The sequence below is a fragment of the Halichoerus grypus genome, chromosome 7 (genome assembly GCF_964656455.1).
Source record: "Halichoerus grypus chromosome 7, mHalGry1.hap1.1, whole genome shotgun sequence".
NCBI classification, from domain to species: domain Eukaryota; kingdom Metazoa; phylum Chordata; class Mammalia; order Carnivora; family Phocidae; genus Halichoerus; species Halichoerus grypus.
Window position 1 is genome coordinate 86,182,086 of NC_135718.1, and position 17,004 is coordinate 86,199,089.

Below are 17,004 nucleotides of genomic sequence, written 5' to 3' on the forward strand. Positions count from 1 at the left end.
CTCCCAATCCACAGCCCTTCACCTCCTGTCTCGTCTACTTTTGACACACTAATCTGCATTCCCGCTACGTGATCGGCTCAGTATGTTAACGACCACTGGTAAAAAACGTACACAGATGGATTTGCAAAGAAAGCCATGAGCATGTATGGAAAATCAGCATTCTCCAAATACACACTGTGAGGCCGAGTTGACGTTGCCACCAGAGCGTCTAGGGCGCCTTCTTTACCTCGCATGTGTGGGATTGGTGTGCTCGGCCCACGACCCTGAGGTGTAGCGCGGAATTCAGCTGGGCGTGTTTCCTCCCTGGCCGGTGGCTGTGGCCGGGAAGAGTCCGGTCCGGCCTGGAGGGCGTCGGGGTTGGGGTGGTCTCAGACACAGCCGTGAAGGAGGCAGTGCTCAGCCTCCCTCCGGAAGGGTTTTCCTCCTGTGGCGGAGTCTTGGGAAGTGCAGGGTCCACATGGGGACCCGGGCCAGCTCCCCACCTTTGATTGCCCGCGGCGGGCGGTGGGGGTGTTGAGTGTGGGTGTCAGCAGATGTGTGCTCAATCGTCTGTAATTTTATACGCACGTTACGGTGCCAGTATGTTATGCTCATTTTGAAGAATGCATAAAAATTCAGAAAAGACAAGGTGAAGATCACGTAAACAGTACTTTTAGACGTCTCGTTAATTGCAGTTGTCAGCTAATACCTGAGGCACGTTGATGCCTCGGATTCGGTTTCTCGTTCCCAACACTGAATGTAAGGATGCATTTCAGGTAGTCTTGATAATTTGGCAACTGTTCGGCTGACGTGTGAAAGCTGATTATATTATCACTGTTTACCTGACGATGTGGCTGACTGAGCGCTCGCCACGACTGCTCTTCTTGTTCACTTTGTCTTCCCTTATTATATAATCCACGGTTCCTTTTTTAGAAAAAATTTTAAGCCTCTTGCCCATTTTTCAGATGGTTAGTTTAGTGAACAACTAGATCTGCTCTGTAATTCCACTTACCGAAGCTCGTCTGTTGTAGGTCATGCTGTGCGGACGGAGAGCCCAGGGATGAAGTCACCGCTGTCACCCGGGGTCCGATCCCTCAACGCCTCGATGACCGATCGCTGATGCGTGCACCAGGTGAAGGCGTGAAAGGCATTGCTTAGAGTGAATATTGAAGGAGCTTGATTTATTTTGTATTTAATTATATAAAAATGACTGCAGCGGGTCAGAAAGTGGAGTGTGAAAACTTCCATAAGCCAAAATGGCGTAGAGAAGAAGCAGTTAGTATCGATTTATAGGGAAGATTTTTTTAGTATTCCCAGACCCGAAAAATAATCTGCCTTAGGCTTTTCTGACACATCTTAGGTCACATCTTGCTAATGGACGCACAAGACAAATTGATGCTCAGAGACGCAGTCCACAGCTCTGGCGGCCTGATGCTGAGATGCTGAGTGTGGGTCCCGGGGAAGCAGCTGGGGGGGCCCCTCTCGCCGCTCCGCGCGCTGCCCCATAGCATCTCGCTGCAAAACGGGGATGCTGAACGCAATTTTCGCTTTTCACTTTTTTTTTCGTCAAAGTGAAAATCTTCTTCGGATGTCCTTCAGTTAGCAAGAACAGGTACTAATGCAGGTCTTCAGCAACAGCAAAGTGGCTTAAGGTGAACTTCCAAAAAGCGGGGGCTACCTGGATATGGAAGTTTTAATATTTTCCTCCTTCACCCTCTGGGTCATCTTTTACTGCCCCCAAATCTAGAGATCACAAACGTAGAGATAGAGTGGAGGCAGTTTGGGTCGGCACATTGAGCCTGCACAGCCCAACCTTGGTTTACCTTTCCAGCTTCATATTCAACTACAAACCCTGCTGCCATGTGGCCACGTCCGTGGGCTTTTCCACGAGACGGTGACCTTCACTGCTGCTTTTCAGGGCTCAGCTCAGTGCCACAGACGGCAAATTCTTACACCTCACAGACATAGGGCTGCCAGGAAGAGTCCTGGGCTTTCTGCCTTTTGGGTTGGGTGGGTGCAAAGCCTCCCCCCACCCCAGACAGTGGGGCCCACCCCCCGTGTCGTGACAGCCATCCTGGGGCGTGTGGATGGCAGCGTGGTCCTGCACAGCAGAAGCTGATGGGCCGTGTGGTGCCTGCCACAGGCAGGGCATGGCCGTGTAGACGGGGGGCCTTGCGGCACCCTCTGCCGCCACCACATCATCCCCGCTGGTTCTGTCCCTCCACGGGGTTACGATGACATGTCCTGTCCTTGCAGCGCCATCCTTGAGACCCCTCTGGGTTTTTTTTAGGAGCCACAGGTGTGCAATCTGATGGCTCTGTCCACTCCCCTGGCCTGGCTTGTTTCCAGGGCAGAATTCCACGTGAGGCCCGGAGCTGTGGCCCCTGTCTGTTGTGATGGGCAGATCTGGGACAGGCGTCATGTGTGTGCATCTCAGCTACTTCCCTCAATCCTCTCAGCTCTCCTGAGCTGATGGAGAGCGATCCCCATGGACCCCACCGACCCCACGGACCCGAGCTGCTGTGGAGGGGTGCCTGGTTCTCAGGGCGTTAGCCCATGGAGTGTGCAGGGGCGACAGGCTGGGAGCTTATTAGCTGAGCTGTCCCATAAACCAGGATGCATGAAGTCGGACCCGAGCTTTTGCTAGGCTGGGGTGGGGCTCGTGTTGGCCCTACTGGGGTTTACTCATCTCCCTGGATTGGCATTTGGTGGCTCAGCTGCAACGGCGCTTCTGTCTGATGGGAGGTGTGTTCTTGGTTTTCTGTTTCGGAGCGAATGTTTGCAAAGGAGAAATCCTGGCAGGTCATTACTGACATCCCAGTGGAGAGGTCATGACTGCTGGTCATGGGGACGCTGGTGGCTTTGAAAGGGCTGACATGACGAGCGGCTGCTGGACATGATGACGGCCCTCGGTCGCCGCTTGTAGGCCGGCGGGGGGGTTTGGAGGCCGGGGTCAGGGCACGTTGGAAATGAATGCACACGCTGTTGGGGAGGCTGCAGCAGCAGCGGGGTTGGGGGGCCTCCCAGAGGTGGCTGCCGACTGCAGCGCCCTCTGCAGCTGGGAGGTCCGCACCGACGATGCTCAGCTTCCGAGCACTCTGGATGCACTATTACTTCAATAAACAGTAATCGAGTGCACAGGCCGGGGATGCAAGATGGACCTGGTGCTGCCCCCAGAGCCGGTCTGTCTCACGCGGTTGCTGTGGTCACTTGGTGACCCAGGCAGGGGTGGGAGGATGAGCCTCATTTTACCCCGAGGGAGCACCCCACACGGGGCCAAGCAAGCGGGAGAGGGGCTAGAAGCCAGCCTCCTGGTCCAAGTCAGGCGCCTATGCTTCCGACAGAGGAATTGTGCTTAGGGACGGGGTCTCTCGAGATGGGGCGCGGCGGCTGGGGGGTCGACTCTCCACATGGGACCTCAGGAAGTCACTTTACGTCCTCCGGCCTCAGCTTCATTGCCTGCAAAAGGAGGTAATAATGATCCCGAGCCCGTGGGTGGTGTGAGGATGGAATGAGGTAACATTTGTCACGCGTTAGGTCAGCCTCTGAAGGCCGGACACACTTCATAAGTGGCAGTTACTACCACGCTTACTGTCAGGCGACCCAGCTGACTCTGGGCTCGAGACCCCAGGGACGGGCCTGGGAGACTGTCTGTACTGCGTGTAGCTGGCCGTGGAATAGCGGCCGACGCTGCACACCCGCTTGGGTGGAAGCCTGCAGACCTGGAGGATGTGCGCGTTGGCTGACATCGCTCGCTCGCTCTCTTGCTTGTGACTTATGTGAGGGAAGCGGAGTGGGCTTGTTCGCGTCGGTGGTACCGCGCTCCGGATTCGAGAACGCTGTGCCGGTCTTCACTGCAAGTAGTAAGGACCAAGTGAGGCTTATCCGGTGTTCTCATTCGGGGCCTCTGATTCTGAGTTTATGTCACTGAGGGGGCATTTTGACCCTCTGCTAAGACATGTCCCATGACGAGAACACCGCGAGGCAGACGCCAAGCCCCAAGAAGGTAAGGTTCACACCAACCAGAGATGGGGGAGGCCTAGCGCAGGGGTTAAGGCGGGCAAGCAGGTGCTCCGTAGCCAGGGACTCTGCCGAGAAGAGCAGCGGGCTAACCAGCTCCCAGCCACCAGGGTTCACTGTACACACTGGGTTCAAGGCAGGCAGAGTGGGGGGCAGGGTGGGAAATACCGCTCCAGGGCCCGTTAGCGTCTAGGCGTGGGCCGGGTGGCCCGCGTGTCACTGACACCTGCCTGGGAGGGAGTTCCCCGCCGAGGCCTGAGGACCCGGCTCTTCCGGATCCTCCCCGCACAGTTGTCCTGCTCTTCCTCAGGCACTGCAGCCGGGGCCCTCGCCACAGGAGCAGAGCTCCGAACACGTCAGCCATGGCCAGCCCCCCGGCTGACAAAGTCCATTTTCCTAAAGGTGCACGGTAGAAAGTAGAGGACTATGCTGCGTTACCTGTAGTCTTCTCTTAACGTTTTACTATACTTTATCATGCCCCTTTCTTCATTCCTTCCTCACTGTCCTCCCCTGAAACACCAGGCGTCTCGTTGAGGTGTGTGTGTGACTGTCACTTCTCCCCTTGGGGCAGAGAGTGGGGAGCTGGGGGTGTGTATGGAGATAGGTCAGGGCTTCTGGTACTGCCTTGATTCCTAATATAAGGCTCAGGTCAGGGTTAACTCTGAAGTACCTCTACTCTGCGACGCATCCGCTCCAAACGAAGGGGCTCACGTTTCTGGACCCGTGTGATTTCTGCCATATTTCCCCACATAAATCATCCATCACTGAATTTTCCTGGGTCTTGCTTTCATTACTGTGTCTATTTCTAGTTCATTGCAACGAATATGAATTACATCTTGTTGGTTGGTTTGGCTTGAATTGTGTGTTGGTGCCACGCTAACCTGGGAATGCGACTAGTCAGGGACACACCACTTGCCTCTCCCACCAGCTAGAAGGACAGTGGATCGCAGCCCTGGCCGCACATTCGAACCACCTGGGAGCTTTTAGAAAACACCTGGCCTGGGCCTGAGCTTCAAAGGTTCTTATTTAATTAGCCGGGAATGGGCTCAGGTGGTTCTGATGTGTGGTGAGAATTAAGTTAAAACCATGTGGTTTTCAGGGGTACCCGGGTGGCTCAGTTGGTTAAGCGTCTGCCTTCAGCTCAGGTCATGATCCCAGGGTCCTGGGATCGAGTCCCACGTCGGGCTCCCCACTCAGCGGGGAGCTTGCTTCTTCCTCTGCCCCCCTCCCCCCTGCCCCGGCTCATGTGCATTTTCTCTCTCTTTCTTAAATAAATAAGATAAACCACACCATTTTCGGAGCATCTGTAAGACCCAGATTGGGGCTGCTTCTCCCTGGGGAACCTTCTCTGACACCCTCTGCCCACAAGCCTCTTCTCTGCACACAGCCGTGCCCTGGGCTCTGTGTGCCTTGTGCCTTGTTGCTAGTGCTGATCGCCCATGTTGTGACCAGTTTGTTAGTCTATCTGCCGTTAAAAGCTTCCCAAGGTCAGGCACCATTTATATTTTTAGTCTCTGTATTCTCTAAATACTTAGCATATTTCTGGGCACTAATCACCAATGTTGGTTGAGTGGGTGAAGGAATCAAACTCCACGAACTGACCAAGAAGTCACGGTGGTCCCTTTGCAAGTCAGGTAGTCCCACAGTCATACTTTTGATCCATACTGATGGTATCTTTTCTCAAGACTCTTCGCAGGACGAACTGGCAGTCTTAAGTATGTCCTGGAGACATCTGTCCCCCCATCTTGTGATCGGAGTTGAGAAGCATGACTTGCTTAAGAATCTGGAGGGAGCAGAAGTGAGCGCTGGAGTCCTGAGCTGCTCACCACGCAGAGCCTTCCAGGTGTTCCTCGGCCTCCCTGGATGTTCTCAGGGTCAAGCGGCTCCTGGGTCCGGCCTGGCAACGTGTCATCTGTCTTAGCCATGATGTGTGCTCTCAGGATTCCCCGAAGCCTGCTGTGGGAGCCCAGGACAGACTCCCGGGTGGAAAGGGCTGCACGGGAGTGGGGTGTGTGCCAAACTACTTGGAACACCGAGCTCTTCTCCAAAAGCACTTAGTTTTCAGTGGGAAGCTGCCAGGGTGTTGAGCTTGCAGGATCGTTCCAGTGATTATTTGCAAGGAGCCCTCTTAGAATGGACCATGTGAAAGTAAAGTGCGTGCAGGGAGGGACTTTGTCTGCTCATCTTGCTCATCTGTGGGCCCGTGGGGCTTACAGCAGTGCCTGGCTGGGGGGCGGGGAGATACTCAGAGCCTTAGATCGATAGATGAGCTTCCCTAGCTGTCTTAGCCGTGCTGCACCGGGCAGAGCCCTGTGCCAGGAGGCGCGCCCAGACACTCCAGACACTGTCATTTCTGGCGATGGGGCTGGTGCCAGAGGGTGAGAGGCTTGTGGACAAATGGTGAGCTAACGGCCACCACCCTTCCTCATCACCCTTCAGTAAATGCCCAAACTGAGGAGATGATACTAGGACCTGGAGTTGCCTCAAGGTCAACCTCCGCGGAGAAGTGAGCCAAGCGTGGCAGCTTTCCAGCCTCCGTGTAGTATTCCTGGCTCAGCAGCAGGTGCCGGCCCTACCGAGTGACCTCGCAGCAACGTCACACGCTTGACTCGGGCCTCCCCACCCAGACCTCGCTCAGGCTTCAGCCTGGTTATCACGCCCTCTGCCCGCTGCAACTTGGGTCGTGTTTGCCGATGTCGCTTTTACCAGAATGACGGAGCAGGCTCAAGGTCAGTTGCTGCGATTTAAATGAGGCCGTGGGGACAGTCATTCAAGTCTAGGGCTGCACTATCCATTATGGTTGCCACAAGCCAGTGCGCAACAATGGAAATGGAAAGGAATTAAAATTAAATGCAATTAAAATTGTTTCTCAGTCATACTAGGCCACAGCTCCAGTGCTCATGGGACTCAACCTGTCACACACGACTTGAGTCCCCTTCTGGCCGGTGTGGAATGGAAGATGGGCGTCGTGGTAGGAAGTTCTACTGGGTAGCGCTAGGCTAGAGTGCCCAGAGGCCAAGGCTGCGCGCCCAGCTGACGGGCGGTGAGCTCTTCTCCCAGGGTGCTCAGCAGCAGCTGCACCTGTCACAGCCCCCCTGCACCTCTGACTCCAAGTTCTGCTTCCAAATGTTGCTCGAGGATCCACCACAGCTGGGAAAGCAGGGTTCATGCAGAGACGCAGGGCGTCCCTTCTGGTTACAAGGTTGCATGAGGTCGAACCATATGAAATTGCCTTGTTTGTAGGTTGGAACGCATTGAATATCATCGATTTCCTAAGGCTCGACTTCATACAAGGGAAAGGGAAAAGAGTGACAGAGATTCAGGGGCAGGAGGAGCACCTGTGGCTTGTCCCTCTTTTAGGCCTGTCTTTGATTACCATGGGTTGATGGTAACCCAGATAGTTTTGACTCAGCAAAGGGTGGTTGACCGAAGGTCTGCTTGTTCCTTGTCTCCCACTGCTGCGGAGAGGTGCCTATGTGTAGTGGAATAGTTAGGCTGTGTACAGCTGTAAGATAGCCTGGCTTTCCTGACCAGCAGCCCGGGGATGGTGGTTCTGGGGCTGGGTCCGTGGCTCCAGGACATCAGGGCTCTGGGTTGGCATTCCTGCTATTCTCCTGGCCTTCCCCTCAAGGTCCACAAGGTGGCTGCAGAGGCTCCAGCCATCACGTCCCCATACAACCATGCCCAGAGGCAGGTGCTGGGAGTGGGCCTGGGTAGCACGGGAGCTCTCTGCACGAACCAGTCTGCCTTTCAGGGAGGAAAATCTTTCCCCTAGCAGATTTTCCCTCTATCTTATTGACCAGAGCTTGTTATGAATCCATCCATTAAATAATCTGGAAAAAGGGAATGTGTTTATTAATTTTGATTTGGTGATTGATGTCCTGAAACCAGGCATATTGCCAAACAAACAAAATTGAGATTCCATCAGCCAGGAAGAAGAGGTAGTGGGAACGGACACGGGGTGGGCAAGTGGTGGCATTCGCCACAAGTTATTAACGCGCTTCCAGTTCGTGAATGACTTTGTTTGCCCCTCCCCACACCCACTGTGTCTCCTTTAGTGACGCATGCCGGCTTCCCTCTGGGTGTGGAGGGTGGTGGGAGAGGATTCTGCCCCCGTCATTCCAAGGGGGGGAACGGGATCCGAGCCAGGAGGCGGGGCTCAGTGTCTGAGTATTGGGAAGAGACGGGTCTGCCTCGCCCTGGGGTGTCTGCGAAGGTAGCAGGCCAGCCGGAGTGGCTGCTCGCTGATGCCGAATGAACCAACGAAGCTACCCTGGAGGAGAGGGGGATTGAAGGAGGTGAGAGACGGGTCCAGGCGAAATTGCTGGGCAGCTTCTGGCTGGACCATTCGGTTACATGACCTGGTTAGTCCGCCCTCCCTGCCTCTCTCTCCTGTTACATCCGTAAGCCAGTTCGAGCTGTGAAAGGCTCCTCCGGGAGCCAGTGCCTAGCAGTGGGGTGCTACCGTGATGGAGCCCACCTGGTACCGTCCCAGGTAGGACGGACGGCGACGAGGGTCTTCCTGTTGCCCGCTGCGGAGTTAGCAGTCTTTGTGATGCTCTAACAGACCAGCCATAAATTGTTGCCCACTTTCTCTTGGGACCCAGGACAGGTGCTGTTTGAGACTGTGTCCTTGTCCTCGTTAAAGCTCTTGGTAGAACCTTCTAGGCTGTGGAATGTGTTGGCTCCTTCTGGAAGTTCCCAGTGAGTTTCTATGAGAAAGAGATAAACTTCTCCCAAAGTTGGTCCATCTGGGAGAGAAAAAGAAGAAACATTTGTCTTGGATAAAAAAAGGTCCTTTCTGCCCTTGGTAGCTGAGATCCAGGTAATGCAGTGCTTTGTAGGACAGGGAGCAGCAGGTTCTCTGCCCTGCGATGAAGGTCATTCTGGAAGAAGCAGGAAGACCAGAAACAGAGCAGAAGATAAGACCGACCAAGGACGGAGCCAGAGCCCGAGGGCCGCTCGTCCTCGTGGTCGTCAGAGACCTCACTGCAGAGCGAAGGGCCGCGGGACGGGAGAAGGTGTTACAGCTCACGGAAGCACAAAGGGCTCACGTCCAGGGCTCCTACAACTAAATGAGAGACGATAACCAGCCCTGCAGCAAAGTGGGCATCTGCCAGAGGGGTATCCAAATCGACACGGAGAGACGCTCAGCCTCCCTTGTCATCCGGGAAACGCGACAACAGTGGTAGGAGATCTAGGAGATCTCAGCCCACCCTCCACCGGGATGGCTGCGGGGGCAGACCTGGGCCGCACACCTGGAGCACCTGCTGGAGCTGTTGCCCCCTGCTGGTGGGGCCGAGCAGCGACCTAGCAGAGCAGAGCGGTATTTCCTGAATGGGTGCATTTCCAAACAATTCCGCTCGTGGGTGCGCGAGCGCTTATGTGTCCCGACCGGCGACACAGCATTTTTAGCGATGTTGTCTGTGATAGTCCCCCACTGGAAAGACTGAGTGGAATGGGTAAGAACATCGTGAACACTATTTGCCAATGAACAAAAGCCAACTGTCGGTCCGTGCAACATGACTGGAGTGCACAGGTCCCGTGTGAGGGTGAGAAGCTTGACAGAAGAGGATACATACTGTAGAGTTACACTTACATGAGCTTCAGAAACAGGCCAAACCAGTGTACGGTGAGTGGAGCCCTTGGGCAGAAGGGAGGGTGGTGACCGGGAGGGTCCTGGTGTCCTTGTTTCTTGGCCTGGCGAGGGTGACGCTGGCCTGCTACCTCTGTGATTTCCATGGGCCTGCAAGGTGGGTGATTTCTACCCTTTGCTGTGTGTCAACAACATTTTGAGAAGCCTTCCGATGGCTCGCAGGCTGTGGGAGAAGAGAGCTGGGGTGAGAGTGCAGATCAGTGGTTCATGGACAGAACACTTGACCCTGGGCTGCAGGGCGGGAGGCAGGTCTATTCCCAATTTCTCTGCTGGGGGGGCATGGGGTGGGGGCCAGCAAGCTGAGGGGGAGGGTAGAGCCCTCAGGCTGTTGTTAAGAGACGGAACTCCCAGGCCAGAGCCTACAGTTAGGACAACTTCTCTTGCTTTGGTTAATATCCCATGAAATGACTAAATGCAAATGGGCTGACAGAGCACTAAGTACAAGGCTTCTGAGGGGCTCTTTTTCCAGAGGAATCTGAGCTTGGCTAACAGGGCCTATGCTGGGCAGCCCCTTGATGCCCAAGCCTGCCCCACCTGCGAGGGGTCACTAACGGATCCTCCCCAGACGTGGAAATGGACAAGGGGCAAAGGGGAGGCGCTCAGAGAGGGAAGCAGGGCTGTGGGCTGGTGAGGGACCTCCCTGCCTGCAGGAACACGCATCCTTGCCGTTCTGTTCTTGTCCAGCGGAACAGGATTTGGCAAAGGACTGCTGAGCCTCTATGCTGTTCCCCCTTCTCGTTGCCAAATGGGAAATGCTACTGCATTGTCCTGTTTTCTCTCCACTCTGGTACACGAGAACGCTTGTACGTGTCGGGAATGTTTACCTCCGTCATTCCGTCTAAAGGTGTCCAACTCTGGGGTGCTGTAGCCAGACCTCATTGAGAGACCCTGGTCTTGGAGCTGGACACAAACAGAGAACGTAATTTTAGGTTGTCTGGAGAGGGAGTGATTTAGTTTGGGGATGCGTGTGGCATATTTACAGGGATTTTGCTGAAATTGTATGAATGGAAAGAAAGGTTTAAGGAGATCGCGAGAGGCCAGGGGGCGGGTTGCAGCGTGCCTTTTTTTTTTTTTTAAAGATTTTATTTATTTATTTGAGACAGAATGAGAGAGAGAGAGAGAGCACATGAGATGGGGGAGGGTCAGAGGGAGAAGCAGGCTCCCTGCCGAGCAGGGAGCCCGATGCGGGACTCGATCCAGGGACTCCAGGATCATGACCTGAGCCGAAGGCAGTCGCTCAACCAACTGAGCCACCCAGGCGCCCTTGCAGCGTGCCTTTTATCGTTGCCTTCAGATGCCAGTTTCCTGTTCTCACGGTGATTGCGCTCTGATTTTCTTTTGGAGAACTTCTTCTGGAGGCTTCTGCTGACTCTCAGACCACACGCTTTATTCCCTTCCCTGGGCCACAGTGGTGGATTCAAGGGTAGGCACGAGATGCAGACCAGGTCCCCAGCCATGAGATTCCACTTCTGAGCTTTTGAGAATCCCCTGGGGGGAGAGAGTGGTTGGGGGGGGGGGGACATAAGCCTGGAGTGGCTGCATGGGAGGTGTCTGCCCAAATGTAGCCAATAAAGTTGAAAATAGGGCAGGAGATGGGGAGACCAGGTTTGATGTCCTCATCCAAGCGCCGAGACAATTACGCGCCTGTACCTCATGTTGGCATGATCCAAAAAGGCCTCATATTTTGGGGCACTGGGTGGCTCATTTAAGCGTCCGACTCTTGGTTTTGGCTCAGGTCATGATCTCAGGGTCATGAGATTGAGCCCCGCGTCAGGCTCCGTGCTGGGTATGGAGTCTGCTTAGGATGCTCTTTCTCTCTCCCTCTACCTGCCCCCCCCACCCCTGGCTTGCGCTCTCTCTCTAAAAAACAAGAAATAGAAACCAAACAAACAAAAAGCCCTCCTATTTTGCCTGAGGCCACGTGAGTCGGGTTTCTGAAACCTGCAGCCGAGAATCCCGTGCTCACGATTGGCTACGAGAAATGCATAATCATGTCCGTGCGCTTGGGGCACATTTGACGGCCAGCAGCTCTCCTTCAGCAAATGAGAGGGCAGCAGCTTTTCTTGAGACACCTGTCAGGAATTAACACAGTGGAGGGAAGGCCTCATCAAACATGTGCTCTTGTTTTGGTTTGGCCTCCAAAGCCCAAGAGGACTTGTCCTACCGCACATCATGGCACGTTGCCTGGCACTGTGCACCCCCCTGAGGAGGGACGCCCCACCCTCGACGGCCGGTGTGTCCTTGTGAACCTGAAGCTGAGGTAGTGCACGATGCACGCGTGTCATGGCGATGGTGGGACACACACGTGGCAGCAGCGCGTTCCCACCGTGGAGGAGGGGGAAGGCAGTGGCTTTGTCCGCCATCAGCATTCGACCTATTGTAAGACCAGAAGACCAGTGGCGTTCTGGGGCCAGGGCTCTTGGGGCCTCAGATCCAGGCTGAGGAACAGGGGGGTAAAATGTGGGCTTGAGGAGGGGTGGTTCCTAGGAGTACAGGTGGAGGGTGCTAGAAGGTGAGTCAAAGAGGTACCAGAACAGGAGCAGAAAGCACCCGGAGCTGGTGAGGCACAGGAGACAGGGGACACTGGGCAGCCATATCCGGGGGGTGGGGTTTGTGCTACCCCCGAGCTCCACGCGGCCACTGAGGTGCGGTCAGGTGCCTGGGGACATGGAGAGACGGGCTGGGGACATAGCACTTCCCATTGCCATGGTTACCTCTCCCGTTCTGTTCTATCACGAATGCTTGTGTTTTATCTTCCCACCAAGTCAGCACTGGGCAGTGTAGACCAAAAGTGGGTACTCAAAAAGCCCGATGAGCTTGCAAGCTCACTGTGTGCACGCCCACACCGCCTGCAGGGCCGGTGCCTGGAGGGAGATGACCAGAGTCAGTGCGGACCTGCCCTGGGGTCTGCGCCGTGGTGGCAGTGGCCGTGAGGGGCTGGACCCTGCTGTCCGCCCTGTGACCACGACAGCATTTATTCACCGCCGTCTGTTCAAGGGATGGTGTGAGTCCCCAAGATGACTCCTTAATCCTGACGGAAAGAAAGTACCGTTTCTTCCAGGAGGAGACTTGGCTGTCCTTGGTGTTCACCAGAGCACCAGCGAAATGGCTGTCGGGTACAACTGTGGGCTCTGCCTGACGGTTGTCCCTGAGGCAGCGAGCCCAGGAGAGGGGTGGGTTCTGCTGAGACAGGAGTGGACAGCGGGAGAGCCTGGGGGGCACCCTGCTCGTAGTGACTCACGCCGGAGCACAGCACGCTTTTACTGCAGGCCTGTGATGAAATGTTCGCTGGGATTTCATGCCAAGTGATTTCTAAAAAGACTTTTAAAGTCATAGAAAATTGACCTTGATATAATGGTAAGCAATAAAAACAGATTACAACACATAGAGTTTATAAAAAATTATATGGATGTACATATGCACACACATGTGTATACATTTATCTAAATCTACATGTATAACATGCACAAGCACGTGCATACATGCACACACACCACGTATACACATGCACACATGCACGCACATGTATCACACACATGCATGCATGTGCCACACATTCACGCACACATGCATGTGCACGTACCACACACATGCACACATGTGCACACATACCACAATGCACGCACATGTACACACACATCCACACACCACACACACATGCACACACCTGCATGCACACACCACATATTCATGCACACACATATGCACATGCACACGTGCACAGCACACATATGCACACACATGCATGCACGCACCACACATACATGTGCACGAACCACACAATGCACACATGCACGCTCACATGTACTTACAACGCACGCACACACACGCACACACATGCACACACACCACACACACGTGCACATGCACACACATGCACACAAGACTAACAGGAAAATGCCCAGTGTAAATACTGGTTTCCTTTAGGTCATGAAACTATAGGTGATTTGGATTTTGTTTTTTTGTATTTCCAAATGTGCTGTTATGATTACATATTATATTTCTACTTGATTATATATTTTATGATCAGATTATGAAGACAAAAATTGTTTTTAAAAAGAATGAACTGAAACCAATAAATGGTACTTACTTGATATTGTCGTCACACGTGGGTCACGTCCCAAACACGCCGCATCTTAGAGATTCCCCACGTAGTTCATGGTCACCCAGGAAGCCAGCTGGTGGCTTGGAGATGAGGTTTGGAGAATTTTGAGGTTCTTTGCTGCCTCCCGAGAGCCCTTGTCCTGGGTCCCAGGGAGACAGACAGCTGCTGCTGCTTGCCTGGTGGCGTGCATGCCCAGTGCAGGCGGGAGGTGGGAACTGCAGGGCAGTGGTCCTGGAAAACCTCTCCCAGGCAGCCCTCCCGCTCCCATCCAGACGGGAGAGCGAGGTGAGCCTGGTGCATCCCATCCTCATGAGCATTGGTCACCAGCGTGTTTTATTTCCAAGCTTTGTTCTTACTTTGCTTGTGTTAACACTGGGATCCAATGATCACCGATGATCGTCACTTGCTGGCACAGAGAAACCCAGAGTTTCCATTTTGACACATCAGTCTGTGTCAACTTGCCCATGTATTTATTTATCAGCGTATTTTCCAGAAAGTAGGAATGCAGAAGAAAGTATGGCAGAGGAAACCGATTTAGGTATGAGCAGAAGAGGGATGCGTAGTTATTATTCCATTGTATCAGGCCAGGGGCTTGAAGGGGAGCTAGAGTGCTATCAACATGGCCGATATTTGCAAGAAGAAACGGTTGTTTCGGAGAGGTGCTGCCCTTCATGATCAGAAGGACCTTGGGCCTCGTCCAGATTCACACAGACCTCTGTGGACTTATGCTGCCCTGCAAAGTGAAGGTTGGACACAATGAAGGACACTTGCTGGAAGAGGACAGAGGGGACTCCAGGGCCCAAGAGGCAGGGAGCGGAGAGGCAAGATGACTTCCCAGTGCCCATCCAAGGAGTGCTTTGTGCGCACCGAGAAGGGACTCCATGGTGAAAAGAAAGGGTCCTTTTAACTCCATAGTTATGCCTAATCTGCACAAAGTAAGACTTTTTTCTGATAAGACCCTACCTCTAACCCCTCTGGGCTTTATGAGGGGTTAGAGATGGATCCTGAATTTCTGCACGCCAATGCGAGCATGGGGACCGAGACTGTTTTAGCCAGAGCTGCCCGCAGACCCATGGAGGGGAGCTGGCCTGGCGTTGCCGGGTGCCTGTGTGTCCACAGGAAGCAGTCCCTCCGTGGGGCCCTTCGGCTCGGTCTGGAGCTCGGGCACAGCTTCTGCCAAGCGCATCCTGGGCAGTCCTCCAGAGCCTGGAGCACGGTCATTCAGGAAGGAAGGTGGGGGTGGGGGGGGATGCCGCGCACAATCGGGTTATATAAACGATTATTTACATACTGTTTTACTTCGTTGCCGAAGTTTCTACCCGAGCCTCTGTTCCTGAGAGAGTGCTGCTCCGTTATTCAGTCCGATGTAAGGATACACGAAGTCCCCATTACCAGCGTTAACTAGCGCGTGTTACAGGTGTTAGAGCTCATGAATGGCTTTCACATTCAGCATCTCATTTAATACCGCCAGCCCGTAAAGCAGGGGTTATTATCCACGCTTTACAGACAGCAGAGCGGGGCCTGGAGGGTGAGACACACTCAAAACCGCACAGCTATTCCGCTGGAATTTTGATGTCCCGGCAACCTGGCTTGGGTCCAGCATGCCCTTCCCCTCCTGCTCTCCCTCTGGGCAAACACGCTCTCCCCTGTGTAGCTGCGGGGGCGGGCAGCCCTCTGGCTTCCGTTTCCCTCTTCCTATGAAGATGATTTTCAGAGAGCGGGGGGGGCGGGGGCAGATTGAGGGTTGCAGGAGTGGAGATGGAGAGCAGAGTGCATCCCCCTTGCAGGCACACCGGTTTCCCCATTAATTTAATAAGCACTTACTAAATGTCTACGCCAAGTGCTGATCTAGGTGCTGGGGGTACAGTGGGAATAAAGCGGGTGTGGATCCCGCACTCGTGCAGCCTGGGGCCTTGCAGGGAAGACGAGTATTAAATGTCCCTATCTGCTCCTAGTGAATGTTAGGAAGAGATGCGCCAGGCACTTTAGGCAGCAGGGGGTCTAAGACAGTAAGACCCAACCTCGGGGAATCTGTTAAGGCTTCCTGGAGAGAGTAGAAACTAGCCCAGCTCCAGGTCGTGGGGAATGCGGTACTTCAGAAGAACTGGAAGGTCAGTCCAGCAGAGTTCGTAAAGAGAGGAGTGTAGACCAGCGAAGGTGGGTTGGGACCGGGTTGTGAAGGCCAAGTGAGAACTTTGGTTTTTATCCTGAAAGTAACGAGAAATAGTTGGAGGATTTTTAGCAGGAGTGTGACATTGATCAGATTGAGAATTTCCAAGTGTTCTTTTAGCTGCACCGTGGAGAATACATGTGTGAGGTTTGGACGGTGAGACGTCCAGATGACTGGGGGCCACAGGGAGAGGGTTTGGCAAAATAAAACCAAGAGAGTGGTTAGAGCCCACTTGGGGAGGAGGAGTCCATTCCTTCCACACATGTCTATTGCCCACGATGTACCAAAGGTGTTCTAGGTACTTGGGCTGCAGAATGAAAAAGACGAAGAAACCCGCTCGTGGGGCCTGTGTTCCCATAAGGGAAAGTAGAGGGGTGGGGTGGGGGTCACACAATGAATAGTAGACGCAAAATGAAAGTGTGTGCTTTTAAGGTATGTTGCAGAAAGACCAAGTGGAGGCGGGTACAGGGGTCGGAACCTCGGGCTGGCGTGGACCCGAACAGCATGTCCTGTAGGAGGGGCGGCCAGGGTCCTGGGAGAGCACCTCGTGAGCGGGGACAGTGGGGACAGAGGCTCCGTGCTTGGAGCCGGAGGGCAGCTCAGACAGACCATAGGAGACCTGAGCACAGAGGGTCTATGGGCGCTGTAAGGCTTCGGATCTTCCTCTGAAATGGGCACCGATGGAAGATCCGAAGAGGAGGGGTGATGTGGCGCGACAAGTTAAAAGGGTCCCCTGCCTGCTGTGCTGGGAGCGGGCGGGCGGGCGGGTGCGGGGCGAAAACACTGACCAGCCGAGGCTCTCGAGGTCATCCGGGGGAGGTGACGGAGCCTCACACCCAGGGGGTGGCAGCGGAGGGCCAGGGAAGCCCTTGGACTCTGGGCCCGAGGTCTAGTCGGGAACCCAGGGTCAACCAGCAGGTGTTTATGGAGTTGTGGTTTGCTAAATTAAATGCAATAAAATCCACCTTTCCTGGTCACAGTGGCAGATAGTAGAAGTGTTTGTGTTTTCAAAACCTTTCAAATGATCTGGTTTTGGAGATAAAACTAAAATAGTTGAGCCAATAACAATAGGAG

General features: G+C 54.2%; 1 protein-coding gene across 11 annotated transcripts in view; it reads left to right on the forward strand.

Annotated features, from left to right (window-relative positions):
• The window catches only part of CNIH3 (cornichon family AMPA receptor auxiliary protein 3), a 305,955-nt gene that overhangs the window by 53,378 nt on the left and 235,573 nt on the right, over positions 1-17,004 (forward strand). For 10 of the 11 annotated variants that reach the window (XR_013449796.1, XR_013449788.1, XR_013449789.1 and 7 more), the window contains 2 exons: positions 1,011-1,111; positions 5,685-5,797. Coding sequence is in view for 4 of the 11 variants with exons in the window: in XM_078077832.1 (XP_077933958.1) it covers positions 1,011-1,111; positions 5,685-5,797 (214 nt within the window). In the remaining 7 variants the exon portion in view is untranslated. Of the gene's footprint in view, positions 1-1,010; positions 1,112-5,684; positions 5,798-17,004 lie in introns of those variants that run through there. The other variant, XR_013449795.1, reaches the window with a different exon arrangement.